This window comes from Pempheris klunzingeri, chromosome 8, assembly GCF_042242105.1.
Source record: "Pempheris klunzingeri isolate RE-2024b chromosome 8, fPemKlu1.hap1, whole genome shotgun sequence".
NCBI lineage: Eukaryota > Metazoa > Chordata > Actinopteri > Acropomatiformes > Pempheridae > Pempheris > Pempheris klunzingeri.
In genome coordinates, this window is record NC_092019.1 from 17,097,193 (window position 1) to 17,117,988 (window position 20,796).

The 20,796-nt window shown below is 42.2% G+C and overlaps 2 protein-coding genes across 2 annotated transcripts; one reads left to right on the forward strand and one right to left on the reverse strand.

The window, feature by feature from the left end:
• Positions 1–278: 278 nt before the first annotated feature.
• Positions 279–8,499, forward strand: cnot3a (CCR4-NOT transcription complex, subunit 3a). The gene is made up of 18 exons (XM_070835441.1): positions 279–394; positions 1,034–1,104; positions 1,285–1,352; positions 1,443–1,517; positions 1,641–1,730; positions 1,851–1,979; positions 2,227–2,322; positions 2,439–2,658; positions 2,794–2,927; positions 3,139–3,195; positions 3,458–4,391; positions 4,509–4,614; positions 4,709–4,850; positions 5,769–5,877; positions 6,449–6,647; positions 7,168–7,300; positions 7,411–7,536; positions 7,642–8,499. The coding sequence occupies exons 2-18, from the start codon at positions 1,080–1,082 to the stop codon at positions 7,738–7,740; spliced, it is 2,742 nt and encodes a 913-aa protein (XP_070691542.1). The 5' UTR covers positions 279–394; positions 1,034–1,079; the 3' UTR covers positions 7,741–8,499.
• A 1,145-nt stretch (positions 8,500–9,644) lies between these two features.
• prpf31 (PRP31 pre-mRNA processing factor 31 homolog (yeast)) lies at positions 9,645–13,955 on the reverse strand. Its single transcript, XM_070835353.1, has 14 exons — positions 13,827–13,955; positions 12,978–13,193; positions 12,830–12,890; positions 12,642–12,725; positions 12,456–12,553; positions 11,961–12,067; positions 11,690–11,859; positions 11,438–11,595; positions 11,243–11,332; positions 10,936–11,063; positions 10,759–10,831; positions 10,183–10,311; positions 9,987–10,085; positions 9,645–9,899 (listed from the first exon to the last, which is right to left on the reverse strand). Exons 2-14 carry the CDS (start codon positions 13,191–13,193, stop codon positions 9,786–9,788), a joined length of 1,527 nt encoding a protein of 508 aa, XP_070691454.1. The 5' UTR covers positions 13,827–13,955; the 3' UTR covers positions 9,645–9,785.
• Positions 13,956–20,796: the final 6,841 nt, after the last annotated feature.

Sequence of the window (20,796 nt, forward strand, 5' to 3'; positions counted from 1 at the left end):
CAGTGAATGAGAATCGATGTATATCCACTGTATGGGCCAATAGAGATCAACTTTATATATATGTTTGAGAAGAGGATCAGTGGGAATGTGTGATCTCAGATGCATTTTTGTATTTGCGTCCATCCTAAGTCATCAGACGGCTGAGCCAATGGTTGGACCCCGTTCAAGCGGATGTGTGTCAGTGACAGGCGTGGGCTCTGGCCAATCAGATCTCGTAGATTAGATTTAGGGCGGGGCCCAAACGCGGAGGTGGGATTTTAGCTACCGTCCATCTTCAGCTACATTACAGTGAGCGAGCTTGTCGAAAAGAAAACACAATTTGGAAGTAAAGAAGACTTTCTGGAATTAGTTTTGGCTGTATTTGAAAAAAGACAAACGAAAGCCCATATCCTAGGTAAATGTCGTAAACAAGTATAAATCTAGATGATCGGGTTGACCCAGTTTCCCTTTTTCCTAAATTTGGCTAGCTAAGCTGCTAGCTAGCATTTTATGCATTAGCTAGCCAGACAGTTAGCCACATTAGCTTGCAGGTTAACGGTTAGAACGGGTTCTGATATATATATTGTGTCTTTCACAACGCAAAACCACCATATAAAAGCTATGCTGGACCCCAAAATAATGATGCATGAATATGATTTATATCCATCTACATGCTCCGTGGTACTTGTTTTGAAATGGGCCAGTTAGTAACCGAGCGAGGTGGACGAGTTAAACTGGCTAGTGTTAACGTTAGCTCAGTAATGTTAGCAGGCTAGGTGGCTAATTTTAGCTGACAACCATGTCAGTCATAATGGTAACAGCAAGATCGGCTACGCTCACGGAAATATAACGATAGATACACGGCCATACAAAAGTTCTGGTTTTAAGCGTCTTCAAATTGTGAAGAATTAACATTATTTGTGCAGCTAACATGAACTGGTCAACTAGCTGGAGTTAACGTCAGTCCCACTCTCAGGAAACCGATGTGCTGCTTTCTCTGTTGAAGGGATTTGTGTGTTTGAACTATGCATTAATTCATGTTTCCTTAACATAGATAACTTTGTGACAGACGGAATGTGGACATTGTCGTAGTCAGAGCCATGGCTGACAAGAGAAAACTTCAAGGTAAGACTTGATGAAAGTACTGTTGCACAGGATCCATCACTTTGTCCAGCCTGGCATCTTGCACAGAAAACTTGGACTGCTCTCATTTGGCAGTGTGGTTTTTTGTCTCAATTAAGTTGTGAAGAACTTTTGCTTGTATTTCCATGCAGTGATGTTGGATGACATCTTTTGTCTCCGCAGGTGAGATCGATAGATGTTTGAAAAAAGTAGCTGAAGGTGTTGAACAGTTCGAAGACATCTGGCAAAAGGTAAAGTGCATCCTGCACTTGTTTAATTCTCTCTTTCAAAAATGGATGTGGTTAAATTAAAAATATCTAATTTGTTTGTCTTCATTTTAGCTCCACAATGCAGCCAATGCAAACCAGAAGGAAAAATATGAGGCTGACCTCAAGAAAGAGATTAAAAAACTACAGGTAAAACAAGTTAACACAAATTTCCTCTCTTGTTGTCCCTTTATCTGTGCTGGTGATCAACAGAGGGTCTGTCTGAAAATTGGGAACGTGTTTAAACATTTTCATCATCTGTCCTCTTTCCAGCGATTGAGAGATCAGATAAAAACATGGGTGGCCTCAAATGAGATCAAAGACAAAAGGCAGCTAGTCGAGAACCGCAAACTCATTGAAACGGTAAGGTTCTCCATCATTTCCTATTTTCTGTTATTATTTTCACAGTAAAATACAGCGTTTCAACATCAGCACATCAAAACAGTTAACTAAATAGGGCTTATGTTATTTTTCTCTCTTAAGCAAATGGAGCGGTTCAAGGTGGTGGAACGTGAAACAAAAACAAAAGCCTACTCGAAAGAAGGCTTGGGGCTCGCTCAGAAAGTGGATCCAGCTCAGAGGGAAAAGGAGGAAACGGGGCAGTGGCTAACAGTAATACACATTTTACAACATTCACATCTGTTGTACATTTTAGTTGCTGGAATTTATCTTGATACCTTTTTCTACCTTGTGCCAAAGGTGAAGAAGAAAAAGGAAAACTTAAGAATGAACACAGCATGTGAAATTTGAAAGAACTGGTCAAAACTCTATCAGATAGGGCTTATTAAGTAAAGCAGTTTTGGCAAATTCCACTAACACTCTTTTTTTTTTTTCCTTCTTGCCTCCTCTTCACCTGCAGAACACGATAGACACTCTAAATATGCAGGTGGATCAGTTTGAAAGTGAGGTGGAATCTCTTTCTGTTCAGACGCGAAAGAAGAAGGGCGATAAAGAGGCAAGTCCTCCCACCTCACTCTCCTCAAGGATGTTTATTCTTACCCATTAGAAATACTGTAAGTTTGGCTAAAATCTTTGTCATAATCTACACACTCATCATCGTCTATCTCGTAGAAGCAGGATCGTATTGAGGAGCTCAAGCGGTTGATTGAGAGGCATCGATTCCACATCCGCATGTTGGAAACCATTTTACGAATGCTGGACAATGACTCAATAGCAGTGGATTCGATCCAGAAGATCAAAGATGATGTTGAATACTACATTGATTCCTCCCAAGACCCAGACTTTGAGGAGAACGAGTTCCTGTATGATGACTTAGACCTGGAAGACATCCGTGAGTAGAACACGGTTGCGTGTTGGGATGATGTTTTTAAATTTTATTACAATAGCAGACATTGAGGGAGGAGGGGGCGGGGATTGTAATGAAAAAACATCTGACTCTTGTCTCTGTTCTGTCTTTCTCTCATAGCTGCAGCATTAGTTGCAACTTCTCCGTCAGGTCAGGGCAATGTGGAAGATGAGATGTATCTCCACTCCAGCAGCACTCCCACTTCCACCACCTCCTCTTCACCCATCCCTCCATCCCCGGCCACTTGCACTGCAGTAAGTTCTTGTCTTTGTATCATTGACAGTTGTGTCGGGGTGTTAAAGGGATGCTGGGTAGCAAAAGTACATTCTGGCATAATTTTTGACATATTTTTCTCTAACGTTTGCATTGATTTAACCTTTCTACAACACCCATTGTCTTATAATCCACTTTGCTGAATCAACATTTCAAAAGTCGATTGTCATATCAAGGTATCTCCTCCTATAGGAGAACTCAGAGGACGATAAGAAAAGGGGACGGTCGACAGACAGTGAAGTTAGTCAGGTGAGAGGCTCTCATCTGTGCTGTGCCAGTAGATGAACAGTTTAGAGCAGCGCTCTTCATCCTTGGTCCTGGAGAGTCACGGTGACTGAGGGGTTTTGGCCTCTGGGACCATGGTTGGAGACTTTTGATGTAGTTTGTACCATCTCCTACATAAGTGGGCCTCCATAGTTCACAGTAAACTTACTCATGCACTGTACAGCTGTGCTTGCCCTCTGGACAGTTTTGTCTGAAATGCCTTTTTCTGGTGCTTTGTCATTTGCAGTCACCTGTGAAGAACGGCACCCCATCCTTGCTATCTTCCTTCTCTTCCTCCACCACCTCTGGGTCCTCCTCATCCTCCTCCCTTGTATCCATGGCAAGTGTAGTCGGAGGCATTTCTGTGGTTCCCACAAGCAGCAGTCTTATAGGGAGCTTCAGCAGTGCGGTGCAGCAACATCAGCATCAACCTGCACAACAACAGCAGCAACAACCTCAGCCACCAAACCAACCGCAGCAGCAGCAGCAGCAGCCATCTCAGACAAAACCTTCTGTCCCCTCAAACAACACCCCCAGCCCGCCCAGCAACCCTCTTCTCCCAGCCTCAACTGCCCCCTCTCTCCCCACACCCAGCACACCCATTTCATCAGCTCCCAACTCTCAGTCTCAGTCCTCATCCGGGCCCACCCCGTCATCCAGTTTGGGACTCGGGCTGGGGCTGGGACTGAGCAAAATTGGCTTGACGGGGACCAGCAGTGCCAACCAAATGCCTGGTTTAGGCCTGGGTGGCCTCCCCACTTCTTTAAACACAATGGCAGGGCTCATTTCGGGCTCCACACCTGCCCCTTACGCTCAGGCAGCAGCATCAGGAGGCTTGGGTTTGAGCAGCACCACCCAGTCCAGCATTTCAGTGGAGAGCAGCACTTCCATCCCCACCTCTGGCTCCAGTGGAGTCACCACCAACGGGGCGGGGACAGGGCTCGGTTTGCTGGGCTCCAGCCCAGCCCACAGCTCCTTAAGTGGGAGTATTCTGGGTCTGGTTCCTGGGCAAAATGTAGCCCCTGGTCCCTCTCAGGTGCCGCCAAGTTCTGTCAGTACTACTCCCGGAGTAGTTGGCATGATGGGAGGCAATGGAGGGAATGTTGGCGTGGTAGGAGGAGTAGGCGTGAACACTGCTCCTGCTAGACCACCCAGTGGACTCAAGCAAAATGGAAGCACAAGTACGTTAACTTGTTATGTTTTGCTGTGTGTGACTCTTAACTTATTTGTTTAAGTCAACATTGTCTTCCCTTTATAAAGGATTATTTTTTTCTAACTGTCCTCTCACCTGCTCTCAGGTTACAGTGCTGTAGTCGCAGAGAGCTCCACAGAATCAGCTCTAAGCACACCAAGCCAGTCACAAAGCAGCCAGCCCTCATCGCTCAGTTCTTCAACCAGTCAGCCGTGAGTTATTTACCTTAATTTGAGTCTACAAACTCTGCACACTCTTATTCTTCACGGTAGTTAACTTCTGTTGCCTCCACTCTTCTTGGCGCAGGATGGACAATGGTCCCAGTTTAATCAGCTCCATCACCCTGCCTCCCAGCTCTCCGTCCCCCTCGTTCTCAGACAGCACACCTGGAGGAGGGAGTCTTCTCAACGGGCCCCATTCCTACACACAGGCCTCTGAGGCCCTCAAGGTGAGCTAGAATAGCAGTGTTTGGAAAGGAGCATGTTGACTGAGACGGAGCTTTAGTCTTTTGTCAGAGCCACATGAAAGTCTAATTGAGTGCCTAGAATTTGCTGTGTAAACCAGCAGGATTACAGTCAGGTGTAGCTGCAGTCTCCTCAGCTCACTGCAGGCTCATTACAAAAAGGGAGACCAGGCACCTGTTTCCTGATCAGATCAGCCCGTGTTTGAAGAGTATGAATATTACAACAGCGCTCATCGCTTAAGGCCATTTTCGTACTGGAATGAGTCACACGGACGCTTAAGGTCTAATAATGATCCAAGCAACTGGATTATTTTCAAATTTCCAAATAGCTTTGCTGGCATCTGGTCAGTTTTTTATAACGTACTTTTGTTCAGTGCATTCCTGGAGAGCGTTGATATGCATATGCTCAGCTGCAAATAGCATTATTAAAATATCTGCTGCCCACAAACTTCAGCTCTAGACCACATTTATACCAAACACAGAAGCCTACACTTGCAATGGTACATCCAGATAGAAATCATGTCAAGCCAAGATACATAAATCACTAAAGCATATGCACAGTTCTTATTTTCTTCACTGCCAACACCACGATGAGGGCAGTGTTGGACAATGTATCAGAATACAATGTAGCACAGCTGTTAGCTGTGTAAGTTGTACCAGAGAATATCTGTATTTAGATGAGTGGCATAATCTAATGCAGTGTATCTAGTGCAGGTCATTGTTAACGACTGTGGCAGGTATCTCCGACAGCTGTGTTGTCTGTTCTAGGTCAATGTAGCAGCTGGTTTTCATAAACCTATTCTTAAATTCTCATAACTGTAGGTTTTCCTCTCTCTTCCCAACTTAATTGTACTCAATCAACACTGCTGTTCTCATGTTGTGTCCATCTCGTTCCCGCCTCAGGCCCCTGAGCCTCTCAGCTCTCTGAAGGCGATGGCTGAGAGAGCAGCGCTGGGATCAGGCCTGGATGGAGAGATTCCCAACCTGCACCTAACAGACAGAGGTCGGAACGGTCAGACATTTCTTTTACACTGACTCACTGAAGAATAATCAGCTCACAGTTTTACACTGTAATCCTGTTGATACCTGTACACTGACTAACCTCTGAAGGTGACTTACATTAATGACATCGCATTTGGAAAAAATGGGCAAGATGATAGATGATGAAAACACCCATAAAGTATTTACCATATTCATCAATATGCTGACTGACAGGATATTGATTGCAAGTTTCCAATTATCAATTAAGTGTTTGTCAGTTAAGTAATCTGATCTGATCTCACATATACAGTTGCTGTTTCTCTCAATTTCATATCATTGGGGTTTAAGGGTTTGATCAAAGATCATTGTTATTTTTTACTTTTAGAAGAAAAAATGTGATATCTAAAAGTAAAGATAAAGTATGTAACAAATAAGTGTTTTGTTAGAGTGATTTAAATAGAAAAGTGCTCCGAAAGAAGACAAAATTCATGGACATTTTTCCTTCTGCAATAAAAAGTAGAGGCAGGGAGAGTTCTTGATCTTAAGAAAAGCGTCTATACAGCATCTGTGACCCAACCCTCCATGTTTTCTCTGTCCTGTAGATATTTTCTCTGGTTCATCTGCAGCGCCCGGCACACCTGCCGCCCCTCAGCCGTCCGTGTCGGAAGTCAGCATTCCCCCCTCGCTCGGGGTCTGTCCACTTGGCCCCACCCCTCTTCCCAAAGACCAGCTCTACCAGCAGGCCATGCAGGAGTCCGCCTGGACACACATGCCGCACCCCTCCGACTCTGAGAGGATCAGGTGAGTTTGTCACAACCAGTGATGACGCCTCTAGCTTGCTTTTTATGGCTTGAGAAATGGGATTTAAATATATTTTAGTCATTTCCCCAATTTACTTTCATTATTGCATAATGATAATTTGCTTATGATTGTATTACTTAACAACACATTAATTACATGAAGTTTTTTTTTTTTTCAATATATTATTGCTCTTAGTCAGCCTGTTTTTACATGATCTGAATGTCTGTTATAAACATAAAAAATATCATTTTTAAATTTATGACATCAGTGAGAACGAACACATTTATGTGGTTGCTTTTAGTCTTTTTGTGGGATTTTGGCAGCTCAGTTTCTTTTAAGAAGTAATTCATAAAACACCCAAACAATCACCTGTCAGCATTTTAACTATGACGTGGATTCCTGCATGGATCTGGTTGGTGGGGTGCTGGTTTTCTTCTTTCTAGATTTTATGCACACATGGAAAGGCTTGATCAAAAGTTTTTGCTATGGATCTATAACCGTCTATGCTCCTGTCCCAAAGGCAATACCTGATGAGGAATCCGTGTCCCACCTTGCCCTTCCATCATCAGATACCGCCGCACCACTCTGACTCCATAGAGTTCTACCAGAGACTGTCCACAGAAACTCTCTTTTTCATCTTCTACTACCTGGAGGTAAACGCCACACACACTCTGTGTTCACTCCCTCTGTTTGTGTCTCAATAAGAAGTCCTGCTTGTAAGCTTAATGCTGTACATGCCCGTCCCCTCTACGTCCCCTCTCAGGGCACCAAGGCTCAGTATCTGTCTGCCAAGGCTCTGAAGAAACAGTCGTGGAGGTTTCACACCAAGTACATGATGTGGTTCCAGAGGCACGAGGAGCCGAAGACGATCACTGACGAGTTTGAACAGGTGCAGACTTCAGTCCACATTCTCTCTTTTTAAGTTAGAACCCAGCGCAGGGATTCATTTGTGGTTTGAGTTTTGGACTGATTGATGTTTCCGCTGTTCCTGCAGGGCACTTACATTTACTTTGACTATGAGAAATGGGGCCAGAGGAAGAAGGAGGGGTTCACCTTCGAGTACAGGTACCTCGAAGACAGAGACCTGCAGTGACGGACAGAAGGACAAGCAAGGACAGAGAGAGACAAAACGTGCTGCTGTTGACATTCCGAGACTGAACTTCAAACTGTGGATAGAGATTGTGATGTGTAGTAGAAACCCTCTCCAAACATGGAGACTGGTGTCTGTATAGGCTGCATCTCAACGTGAAGCCCTCGCTCCTCGTGTAGCGCTTTGCTTTTGACGAAAAATGCCCTGTGGGCCTGATTAAATGCATCACGCTGCACAAGCCGGGAGGGTTCTCATTAGAGATCTGCGTTTGTGCCTGTCTGTGTGCACACTCAGTATGTGGCATTAGGAAAGCCTACCCCATGCATGTTTCTCATGTTTTGTTTTCTTTTTCCGTTTCAACAAGATTCTCTGTACCACCTACCCAACATGAGCCTGGAAGCCTTTGACTTGACACAAAACAAACCTTGGATTTGATTGTTGAGTAAACTGCCCTTCTTGTATTTACTGTAATTTGGTGGTTTAGAACGGGGAGGTACAGTGGACATTTAGTCATGGTGTGTAGGACTGGCTTCTTTTAAGACCCTACGATGCCTGTTGAATATGGTCACTATTAGAGATAGTGAGCGTTTATCAATAGTTTTATTGATATTGTCTTGGTCGATTTAAAACGCTGATTGAGAGTGACCACAGGGCCTCTCCCTGTGACAGGGAAAGAGTCCTTATTGGACATGGATTAAATTGCTATGCAATTGAACTGGTCTCTGACTCCCTCTCTTTACAAATAAAATGTTTTTAAGTTAACCTGTTAATGAAAATGCATTATTATGGCGCATTCATGTTTGTGACAAATTAATAAACTTGTAAAATAAATCTTAAAAATAGGGTTTGAGACATTAATCTACTCGGTGTTTTGATTCCTTTCGTTGAGGAATACTCATCATCCTCAATGCAAAAGGTCACGCTAAGTATAGTGAATGTACCTGTACCCAAATCACCTCAAAATACACAAATAGCATTAGGTGACGAATCTGAGTTTGGTTTGAGTCAACTTCCCTCCTTTAGTTACAAAGTTTTATTCTATTCTGTTGATGTTACATCATAAAATCCACTGTGTTCAATTTACCACCTGATATTTTAAGCGGAAACCCTATACAGTGAATGTGCACTGAAACTGTTTACATGTAGAGTGAAAACAAATCCTAAAATTCTCGTGGTAGATTTAACTCTGGTGGGTTGAGTAAAGTATAACTTATCTGCCGTGGTTGTTCAAGCACTACCCTGAAGAATAAGATTTAATCTGGTTCTGAATCCACCTTTTCTTGGCAGTTTGAATGGGGAGTGTTAAGCTGAATCAGATTTTTCCATTTAAGCAACCATGAAAACTTGAGATCTGTACTGCAGTTTAAATTTTCTGTTGTGTGTGATGAGTTTTCAGGCTTTTTTTTGGTAAAGTGGAAGAGGGGAGGGGGTTGAGGATACGGAGAAAAAACACAACAGCAAAATACAGCAAAGTTATGAGAGATTTGCCTTTTATAGATTCTATTTTTCAGGCTTTAAAGGTTTTCAGAAAGGGAAGGTCAGTTAAGAAATTGCTAAAATGTGAATTTCAAGACGTATTTACAATTTTTTCTCATCACAGTTCTGCATGGGAGATGTCATAAAACGGGGTTATAACAGGATTGTAAAATTTCAATAAATACTTTTAAGAAATTACATGTCAGTGTGTGGTGTAAAGTCCTGTCATTCCTACATGAAGTTTCACTTATTTTCCACTAGTTTTAGATGATTTAGAGATGTGGATGTGACCCATTAGCTGTATCAAGAACAGCCAATGGGTTACGACTTGAGGTATGCATTACATTTAACTGTAGACATTATCAGCATCAGTTAAAATGGCTAAAACACTCGTTTCACATACGCTTCTCTAAGGAAGACAGGACGCTCTGTTCAGTCTTCACATTTTATTAAAATGGGAAAAAATAAGTAAAAACAAAATACAGGATAAAATGTCAGACGGATTTCAAAATATACTATCACTTAGCAGTGTTGAATGCAACTGTCCATGTGGGGGGGGTGTGTGTGTGTGTTCACATCTTAGCTTCCTTCTTGACTTTGAGGAACTCGGCCATGTTCGAGAAATATTTCTGGTTGGCTTCAGCCACCTTCTTCTCTGCAGCTTGCGGGTTCACGATCTCCAGCCCCTGCAAACAAGAGCAGTTGTTGACCAAGATAAACCCTCAGAGTGCTCGGGGGTTGATCTGTTTAAGTGGATGTTCACTTCTTTTTACCTGTAGGGGAGTGAAGGCTACGCTGGAGCTGGTTCCTGAGGAGCGGTCTCTGACTGTGGACTTTCCTCCGTACGTCATGCTTTGCTTCTGCAATGTCCTCTGTTGTGTACAAGGCAAAAAATAGAGAATTAAGAGACTGGGGGGAAAAAAAAAAAATTACATCAATTGACTGAAAATGCACCATGAATGAGTTTACCTGTAGGGATTTGGAGATTCTGGCCTTTGTGGCCTCGTTGACCTGCGCCTGCCTGACGCGCCCGCTTCCGCTTTTCCCCAGCTGACCCAGACTGAAGCCCAGATCCTCCTGATACGCATCATCTTCAATCTGCAACACATCATTGGGCATCAAGTCTCACTACTTATGCTTCTCTTACTGATTGTAGAAGTGCAGCGAACATGTCAGATGCTTTAGTGCGAGTATGAATGCTGGTCTTAACGTCATCACTGGGGGAGCTTTCCACTCAGCTGTGGACGCTTATTCCAAAGTTAAAACAAAGATTGTTGAGGACGAACAACATTAAACTTCTCGATACACTGGTGTTACCATAAACATTTAAGTTAATTCTGCTTCTTGGCTGAAATAAGAAAGCTAAGCTATATCTCTCAGCTGTTGTACATTGATCAGGGGTTGGTGAATAGTTTGCGATTTTAGTATTCAGTAACAATTCATTCACTATACTGAAAATCTTGTTTCTTAAAAATGAACAACTCAGAGTTAAATAAAAGTAAAGCTGGAAGAGTAGCTCAACAGGAGATGATAAAATCTACTGACCTCCGCGAAGGTCATCCTGTTGGCATGTTTCCTGATCTCAGTCAGCCCGAGACGCTCCTTCATCTTTCGATACCTTCAGGAAAAGAGATAAAGTTAGTACTTCAAGCTGCTCCATCTGTCTCTAAATCTGTGGCCTGTTCAGCAGAGCCCTGCATGTGTTGAGCGGCTGTTCTCTACCTCCTTCCCCCTCTCTTCTTCCTCTGTCCATCCAGCGGGGCTGGCAGTGGTTTGACCTGCTTCACTGGCGGAGGCTCCTGCCATTTATCAAACTTCCTCTCTATCTCTTCTTTTAGATCGTAGCCAACCTGCAAATAGACATAAAAGGTTTCAGTCACAGATGAATAAAATGTCTTTAAATTTGTCTGCATCCAAAAATAAAATATCTAAATGTTTGTAAAACTGACAATAGGTGTAACTTCAACAATATGGAAATGGCTGAGGCTGCCATTGATAAATTCATAATGCGTTCCGTTTGGACAGTCACCTTGCCGTCTGCGCTCTCATGAAAACTGTCCACACGGGCAGCCAGAGTGCACTTCGCAGCCACTAGACGAGCCGCCTTCCTCCTGAGGTCCTGAAAAAACAAGGGAAGGCGAGTATCAGCGACAAGGTCCCTGTGCGGAGTTAAATGCACAAAAAAAAAAATGCAAGACACATTTGTGTTAATATATTTACTGACAGGTGGAAGTGACTGCACAACATCACAATGGTAGATAAAGCCGGTGTGGGGCAGCAGGGAGGTGCTGCTGAAGCCGGACAGGGTTCTCCTCTGAGCTCCGAGCAGCATCAGGTTACAGGCGGGCATCTTGGAAAGGTTAGTGAGGCCACCAGCGATACCTGCAGCCAGAGAGAGAGAGAAAAGGTGATTCATATACTCTACTCATTTCAACTAATTTCATTTCATGATCTGCCAAGATCATGCTCCTCTCACCCATGATCTTGGCAGCTGTGGACGCTCCAACAATGATGGACAGATTTGGGGCGATGAATGACATTCTGGACTCTACATATTCATATATCCTGTGTTTGGACTGGTTCAGCTCCAGAGCCATGTCACATGCCTCCTCCAGCTGCTTCAGCTCATCATCACTTAGCAGTGACCTGAAATGATGTAAACACACGGAGTCAGATTGCTGATTGAAGCAACTGTCGTCCACAGAGGTGACATTCACTCTGGATAAACCAAATGTCCATCGACTCACCCCTGTGTGGTCGAGGCTGTGACACTGACAACCATAATGGTGGCGTTGGTGAGGATTTGCTGGAGAGTTTCATTGTTCTTGCACTTCTCCAGATTGTTTCCCAACTCCTGCACAGGACACACAAATGGAGGAAATAACAGTTAAGTGTAAAATAAAAAGGAAGCGCGATTACCCATAAATCATTCCTGAGGGTCTAGAAATTATTAGCATTCATATCTGGTAATAATAATTTATTGTAACATTAACCCATTGGGACAATCAATGAAATTTCTTTAACATGATGATAACTTAAACCTTAAACTTTCCCATGACATGCCTGGTTATAAACTGTTAATTATTAGTCTTCTGCAGATGTGTTGCCAAACGTTTATGAATAAACTGTGTCCTCTGTCCAACTCAAGATAAAAATAAATAGCGAAGCAGATAAAACAACTTTAGGTTCCTTACTCTCATTGTGAAAAAGGTTTTCCAATTAAAACTTTCAGCTCATCTCACCTTGACTGTGCGGATGTAATCTAGAGAATCTGGCACCAAAGACTCGAGCTCTGGGAACCTCTTGGAGTACTTGTCCCGGGTAAACTTATGAATGATATCTGAAACCCAGGCAGAAAAATAACATTACATAGAGCAGAACAACAATCAAACTCTTTTCATTTTTAGTTTATTACCAAGTCGACTCACTCAGCTCATTGTCGATCTCTACTGTGAGGTTATTGGCTGCTACGATCAGTCTGTATTCTGGGTCCGCCTCAACTGGACCAGAGACTGAAAGAATAAAAAACAGAATGATACCAAAGTCAATCAACTTCCTAAACATAAAACCTACAGTCACACATACAATGGAAAACACACAAATGGGTCACACTCACCCTCTGAGTTCTTGCGCTGTTTTCCAACATACGTTGAAATTTTGTCCATAATCTCTGAAAACTGTAGCCAAACGTTAAGATTTTGCAGGAAAGACAACAACAGATGGATTACTGTAAATATCAGCTGCTCACATATGATACAACTCACCTGTTTGCTATTGCGGAGCTTTGCGATGGACGAAACACTCTCAGATTTACTGTAGTCCACTTCCATCTCTTCTGGGATGTCCTCCAGCCCTCCCCCTGTCCTTCCCTGCATCCCCTCTCCATCACTCTCCCCTTCCTCTTCCTCTGGATACAGTCCATCCTCCCCCTCGTCTCCGGCCTCCTCCAGGTCTGCCAGGAGCTCGTCCGCCAGGGACATCTACAGATCATTTGAGGAAATTAGAGGCAAACGGTTTGATGAGCAAAGGAGACTCAGATCAGTTTCCAAACTGAGTAGAAATGACTTTGTTGAAATAATTTATACTAAATTATAATTTATATTAGTAATCTGTGGCCTCAGCCAAGTCTAACTGCGCTGAGATCTAAACACGCCAAACATTTAAAACACCGGTTTGTGCACTTGAAATTTACCAGTTTTTACATTTACTAACAAAGACCTGACTCAATAAACAGAAAAAACAATTAAAGCGAGTAATCGTTATTTACAGATTTGGACAAATCTTCCAACGAAGTTTATTGGCACCAAATTACATGCACACAAACAGGGGGTGTTCTTAAGAATAGCTGGAGTTAGCATTGATGATTACAAGGTATCACGGCCCTGCTCAGACTCTCAAACAACATATATAAATGTAACACAATTATGGGGCAGACGAAATCTAAGTAGGTAGATATCTGAGGAGGATGTTTGTACTCGAGTCAAACACGGTGGCTGTAACGTTACTGCGGCGTTTGGATAGCTAGCTAGCTAGCTAGCGTTAGCAAACGTTGACTGTACGCAGCCGGTCATATCACTAAAAGCTTTAAGCTTTCTTGAGTAACGTAAACTTACCTTTAAGTTTAAACTCCAGACGCCTAAAGAAACAAAAACGAAGCTTATGGAAGCTTGAAGTTATTTTGTGTTAAGCTAAAACGACTCTTAAATGATGTTTTCCTCGTCAGTCTGATGGTCTACTGTTGTGTCGTTTGGCGCAGACTAAATACGTAACAATATTCGCAAGGCTTTCTGGGAAATGGAGTCAGTGAACTGCATGAACGGAACGTTATTTTCTGCAGGATTTACAGGGGCCTTCTTGGTTAAAAATACAGATCTTAACGCTTAAAAAACAATACGATTTATTGTGATGAAAGAGTTCAATAAGAGATTCACCTTTTGTACTTTTTATTTCCCCTTGTTTTTACATTATCCCTCGAAAACCATTCTTTAAACAATACAGGTTTTAAACCAACATTTAAACAGACTAAACAAATGGACTAGTTGGATCTCGACTGCATGGTGGACTGTTATTAGTAGAAAATGGGGTAAATTAACAGATACACAAACAAATGGAGTTATTTACTGATGAAAGGCTTCGATTTTTCATGCTAAGCTACATTAACGGTCATTAAACAAGGTAAAAGAATGACAAGACTGCTAAAAATTCATAGACATTGGAAAATAATGACACATTACAGGACATAGTTACATACAGATTGGCATATATTAACAAGTAAAATTATACAAAATACTTTTTTAGCAATTAAGACGTTTGGGAAAATATTTTGATTTATTTGTTATGAAGATCTTAGAGAAGGTATAACCTAGATGCATTCTGTCCCAAACAAATTATAGCTAGGATAATATGTTAATTGCAGAGAAGCAAATAAATAAATTGATTAATAAATAAGTAAATAAATAATCAAATAAATAAAATCTTGCATGGAAACTGGCTTTCAATAAATAAATAAAACAATATAATAAATATATAAATTAATAATAATAACATAAGAGAAATCTTTTTAGAACTTAAGGATAAAGAAGCATAGCTTGTTTCATTTTTCGTGCAGTCTAAGAATACATCTAAAAGTAAACAGCTCTAAAATGATATTGTATACACTTGTATTATGATATTTGTACAAATGCAATTGAGTATTCTCAAATACAGGAGTCAAGCGATTTCTGTTCCAAACTGCTGCCTACAAGAACAACTGACTGACTGCAATGAAAAACTTCTTTAATAAAGAGAGGACTGGAATCCAAGCGTTTACATAGACAGATGAATGACTAAAGAAAGTGCATTCCCCGCACATCTGGGGAAAAATACAACAAAATGAAGCAGAAAAAGAGAAGGTAAGCTGGTACACAGCAAGACTCCCACTGCATAGCTGTCAAATCTGTTTCAGATTTTACAAAGCTCCAGGCTCCTCTTTCCCTAGCATATGCTGCCTTTTCCAAACACTTCTGTAGCCGAGGGCTGTGAATAAACTCTGTAAATAGTGGCAGGCAGGAGCACAACAACCCCTGTTATACGAAATCCTGTCGCTGGTAAAGCCTGGAATGTGTCCAGCTTTGAGACGGGAGTCTCATTCTTTCAGTTGCCTATTCAATATAAAAATAGCCTCTGGGTGAATGGCTGGTTGTTGGGGTTAATTCGCTGGCCAGTCCAAGAGGGTTCAGCTCTAAAGGTTCCCACGATGACATGTAACATCACACCAAGTGGGGGTCATTGGCAGGGCTGACAGTGAAGCGTGATGATGTCACTGGATTGGCCCCCACAGCCGACCGTTTCATTGATAAATCCTCTTTCCTTTTTGACTCTTTGCTCTTGATGTTCGGCCCTGATGGAAAGACAAACAAAATCAAGCATGTCTTTAGTTGCATGTCTCTTAGGTACGCAGGTTGAGTTTTGCCTCCCCAAACTCATTTCATTTTACCTCCATCACCTGTTGTGCATAGTAATGATAATTTACAAGCCACATGTTACAATGCCAAGGATTAAACAGAGGAACTATTTACAGTCACTGTTAAGGTTATCCCTTTAGTTTAAATGAGTTTTCTTGTGCCTTGTTGCTCAGTTTCTGATATGGACCGCAGTTGATGGACAGTTAGAAAGAGCTGCATTATTTTTGCCTTTTTAAACGTGTTCACGTTGGAGTTAAAGCGGTCTGTTTGTCATGGACATTTGGCTAAATAAAGCCCTTAAATTGTTCTGTGTCTCTCTGTCATAACTGTCCTAATGTCTGGGATCCATGCGCCTTCAATACTGCTGACACATACTGTAAGATATTAGCAGCAAACCAAATCCAAGTCAGAAAATACACTAATAATCTATATCTATTAATATAATCACGCTGAAGCAACAAGACAGTTTTTAGTTAAAAATAACTCAAAGGAAGCACAGCATCGTCTTTCAGTGCTTTGAAGTTTCAACTCCAAAGGCTACGAAAGATCATTTAAGCATCTAATTTTAGAGTTTTTTCGCATTTCTGTGTATGTACACAGCCCAAAGGAAATTCTGAGCCCAAACTTTCATTATATTGTGAAATGAGGTGATCAGTGTACGAGACGGAGAGAGGAAGTCAAGAGAGCAAATGAAAATGTGTCGGGAAACACAGCTTACGCTCGCATTGTTGAGCGCTGGATTTATGTCCCCGCTCAGTTCCACATGTCACAGCGTCGAGGGGAATAATTATAGAAGATTAATTCTGGCTGCATATTCGCAGAGGAGACGGTTGAAGTGAGGGTTTTCCATTTTGGTGGGTGGGGATGAGTCAGAAGCTGTCAGATTTGATTACGTCATTCTCCGACTCAAGGTGGGGACAGAGTGATAATATGAGTATGGAAAGAAACACATTTCTGACTTATGCGCATTATTTTTGTAGTCTGATGAGGCTGAGAGTCTACAGCAGGCCAGCAGCTCTGTGATGCTGCACTTTGACACAGCAGTGCTTTGAGCTAAATGTGGTGGACTGAGCAGACTGACCAGCCTCGCCATTCCTACAACCATGATCCTAACATGGCTAAAAATGTCACCTCCTCATTTTGTGTCTCATCATGACTGTGAGTTTGTTTTATCTTACCACGCAAATCCAACTTGGTGCTTTTGACAGACACTGGGGCTGGACTAGTGGGCGTTGAGGTGCTCAACTCATTGGTTGGAGTTTCCTGTTGTAATGAAACATAACAGTGAGGCCTCTTGTTATCGTATCTGACATGATCTCCTGAAAATTAGTTATTAAAAATACCTGATCAAAAAGATAGATTGTGACATCATCAAAAAAGGACACGTTTCTTCCTCTGTCCTTCTCTCTGTCCGTCGGCTCTTTGGGTGATTTCAGCAGACTCCTCAGACCGACGCGTTTGTCCACGTCTGTTTCTGTGACAACAATCACCCTGCGGGAGCTTTCATCCTCTGGCTCGTCCTCCTCCTCCTCGTCAGGGTCGCTTCCCGAGGACAGACCTCTCCGTCTTCCGATCCTATTTCCTATCGCGCCGTCGCCAAATCCTCCTTTACCGGTGGGGGTGAGGGGTAGGGTCAGAGCAAGAGGAGGGAGGGCGAGGGACAGGCGAGCTAGTTTTGCTGTGAAAATGAGAGTAGGGAAGAGATGTTGGATATGGAGAATACCTGACACGGGTGTTAGCTCTCACCTTACTCAAACCAGGAACTAAAGTATTATCATCATCTTTATTTATTTGTTTACCTCTTCAATCAGTAAATTCTTTAAAAGGTTTGAATGAAAGTTTGTCGACCCTCTACAGACAGACCAGTTTGCTTCGGGTTTATTGACATTCACTATGTTTTTCCCTCTATTTCTTCTTTTTTTTCTCTTTAAGTGAAAAATATCAAATTAATTACACGCTTCATTACTTTTTCATTTGAATTTTTTTCCTCTTCTTTGTTAAAAATGGTCCCAGCTCTTTCATCTCTTTCTTCTCACTCCTCTCTGTATATTATCAAAACCCTTTTGCTGAACTCTGTTTCCCCTTTGAATACTGTTCCCCACAATGCTGCCACCCATGACTGAGGTAATTAAGCTTAACATTAGGTTGCTGTTAGGCATCGCAGAGATAACTGATTGTGGTTAGGGCTGAGCTGACGTACTATGTTACTCTATCGGACATATCTCCATAAGTATTAACCATAAGCAGAACATGAAGGCACCTTTCATTGCCTGGTTTCCAGTGGGCTGAGGAGTTGCAACCTCAGGTTGTTCAATCACAGTGAGTGGCTCAGCTTTAGTTTCATCAGACTCAGTGTGGGACCGAGTGCTGGAGGAACTTTCGTGCTCCTCGTGGCTACAACAACAACAAAACACACACACACACACAAACAAAATTCATTAAAACACAAATCACGAAATAACGTGTTCTTAATATTTTGGGTATTTCTGCTGCAACCCCAAACATGATGGAAAGTAATGGAATGTAATTTACTGAGCTCACGGCTTTGGAAAATCACATTTAACAAATAAACAGCAACATCTCGTTTCCCTGGTACTCCTGATAATCCACAGATATTGCTGTCAACAAATTTCACTGGAACTACTTTCTACAGCAGTGTGCTGATTTTGAATTTTTTTTTAGGTATATGTTTTTATTGGTCAGCGCACTGCAAATGAAAATCCATTCATTTCCACTATGTGAGGGTGAAGACCAACAATAACTCAAAAGCAGGGCTACTATAACCAATATGATCTGTGTAGCTATATACAGTGGAGCAAAAAAGTATTTAGTCAGCCACCAATTGTGCAAGTTCTCCCACTTAAAAAGATGAGAGAGGCCTGTAATTTTCATCATAGGTACACTTCAACTATGAGAGACAGAATGGGGGGAAAGAATCCAGGAAATCACATTGTAGGATTTTTAATGAATTAATTGGTAAATTCCTCGGTAAAATAAGTATTTGGTTACCTACAAACAAGCAAGATTTCTGGCTCTCACAGACCTGTAACTTCTTCTTTAAGAGGCTCCTCTGTCCTCCACTCGTTACCTGTATTAATGGCACCTGTTGTTCCAGTATAGTTATCAGTATAAAAAACGCCTGTCCACAACCTCAAACAGTCACACTCCAAACTCCACTATGGCCAAGACCAAAGAGCTGTCAAAGGACACCAGAAACAAAATTTTAGACCTGCACCAGGCTGGGAAGACTGAATCTGCAATAGGTAAGCAGCTGGGTGTGAAGAAATCAACTGTGGGAGCAATTATTAGAAAATGGAAGACATACAAGACCACTGATAATCTCCCTCGATCTGGGGCTCCATGCAAGATCTCACCCCGTGGGGTCAAAATGATCACAAGAACGGTGAGCAAAAATCACAGAACCACACGGGGGGACCTAGTGAATGACCTGCAGAGAGCTGGGACCAAAGTAACAAAGGCTACCATCAGTAACACACTACACCGCCAAGGATTCAAATCCTGCAGTGCCAGACGTGTCCCCCTGCTTAAGCCAGTACATGTCCAGGCCCGTCTGAAGTTTGCTAGAGAGCATTTGGATGATCCAGAAGAGGATTGGGAGAATGTCATATGGTCAGATAAAACCAAAATAGAACTTTTTGGTAAAAACTCAACTTGTCGTGTTTGGAGGAGAAAGAATGTTGAGTTGCATCCAAAGAACACCATACCTACTGTGAAGCATGGGGGTGGAAACATCATGCTTTGGGGCTGTTTTTCTGTAAAGGGACCAGGACGACTGATCCGTGTAAAGGAAAGAATGAATGGGGCCATGTATCGTGAGATTTTGAGTGAAAACCTCCTTCCATCAGCAAGGGCATTGAAGATGAAACATGGCTGGGTCTTTCAGCATGACAATGATCCCAAACACACCGCCCGGGCAACGAAGGAGTGGCTTCGTAAGAAGCATTTCAAGGTCCTGGAGTGGCCTAGCCAGTCTCCAGATCTCAACCCCATAGAAAATCTTTGGAGGGAGTTGAAAGTCCGTGTTGCCCAGCGACAGCCCCAAAACATCACTGCTCTAGAGGAGATCTGCATGGAGGAATGGGCCAAAATACCAGCAACAGTGTGTGAAAACCTTGTGGAGACTTACAGAAAACGTTTGACCTCTGTCATTGCCAACAAAGGGTATATAACAAAGTATTGAGATGAACTTTTGTTATTGACTAAATACTTATTTTCCACCATAATTTGCAAATAAATTCTTTAAAAATCAGACAATGTGATTTTCTGGATTTTTTTTTTCTCATTTTGTCTCTCATAGTTGAAGTGTACCTATGATGAAAATTACTGGCCTCTCTCATCTTTTTAAGTGGGAGAACTTGCACAATTGGTGGATGACTAAATACTTTTTTGCCCCACTGTACTACTGAAGGATGCACATATCCAAAAAACACTTTAACGGCTGCTGCTGCTTGAATAAAATAAAGGAAAAAATTAAACAAAGGATCCACTCACTGCACTAATGGCTCAACGAAATTGAGCAAGATTACAATCTCAGCAGAGATCTTTGTTTGATAAATACTAATGAGCCCCTGATGTCACTAATGAGGATACCTTTTTGTGAATAAAAAAAAACATTATAGGGCTCTTTAAGATGCCACTAGCAGTAAATAAAAACATGGACACATTATTTTTTTTTGTAATCTGGGTGGATGGAGTGTCACAAACTGTGAAATGTTACTGAGGATCAGATTTCATCATACCTTTCATCTTCTTTTTGTTCCGTCACAGTGACTAGCTCGCTGCTGTTCTCTGTGACTTCCTCCCCCCAGGGCCGGAGCATGACTGTGTCTTTAACAGTCGCCCCCCAGAGCACATTTGTTTTCACATTTTCACTGAGGGAGAACTGCAGCCTCTCCTCACACACCTGAGGCAACGAAAGAAGACAATAAAGAGAGGTGAATAAACTCAGAACTGTAATATGAGGAGACGCAAACAAACAAGAAAGCGAGCTCACCTGCATCATGAGGCCATTCTTTGTTGTCATCTTAGAGAGAGATCCCTGGTCTTTGACATCAGATGTTTGGCCTGGTGATTTCAGCCCTTCGTTGCTCTCCTCCTGAGGTGATGGTTTATCCTGAGA

Coding starts and splice junctions, on each gene's coding strand:
- cnot3a (XM_070835441.1), top strand. CDS start 1,080: ATGGCTGACAAGAGAAAACTTCAAG. Junction 2,659..2,793: donor CTTAGACCTGGAAGACATCC/GTGAGTAGAACA, acceptor TTTCTCTCATAG/CTGCAGCATTAGTTGCAACT. Junction 5,878..6,448: donor AACAGACAGAGGTCGGAACG/GTCAGACATTTC, acceptor TCTGTCCTGTAG/ATATTTTCTCTGGTTCATCT.
- prpf31 (XM_070835353.1), bottom strand. CDS start 13,193: ATGTCCCTGGCGGACGAGCTCCTGGCAGACCTGGAGGAGGCCGGAGAC. Junction 11,333..11,437: donor TTGTGCAGTCACTTCCACCT/GTCAGTAAATAT, acceptor TTGTTTTTTCAG/GACCTCAGGAGGAAGGCGGC. Junction 9,900..9,986: donor TAGCCTTCACTCCCCTACAG/GTAAAAAGAAGT, acceptor TCTTGTTTGCAG/GGGCTGGAGATCGTGAACCC.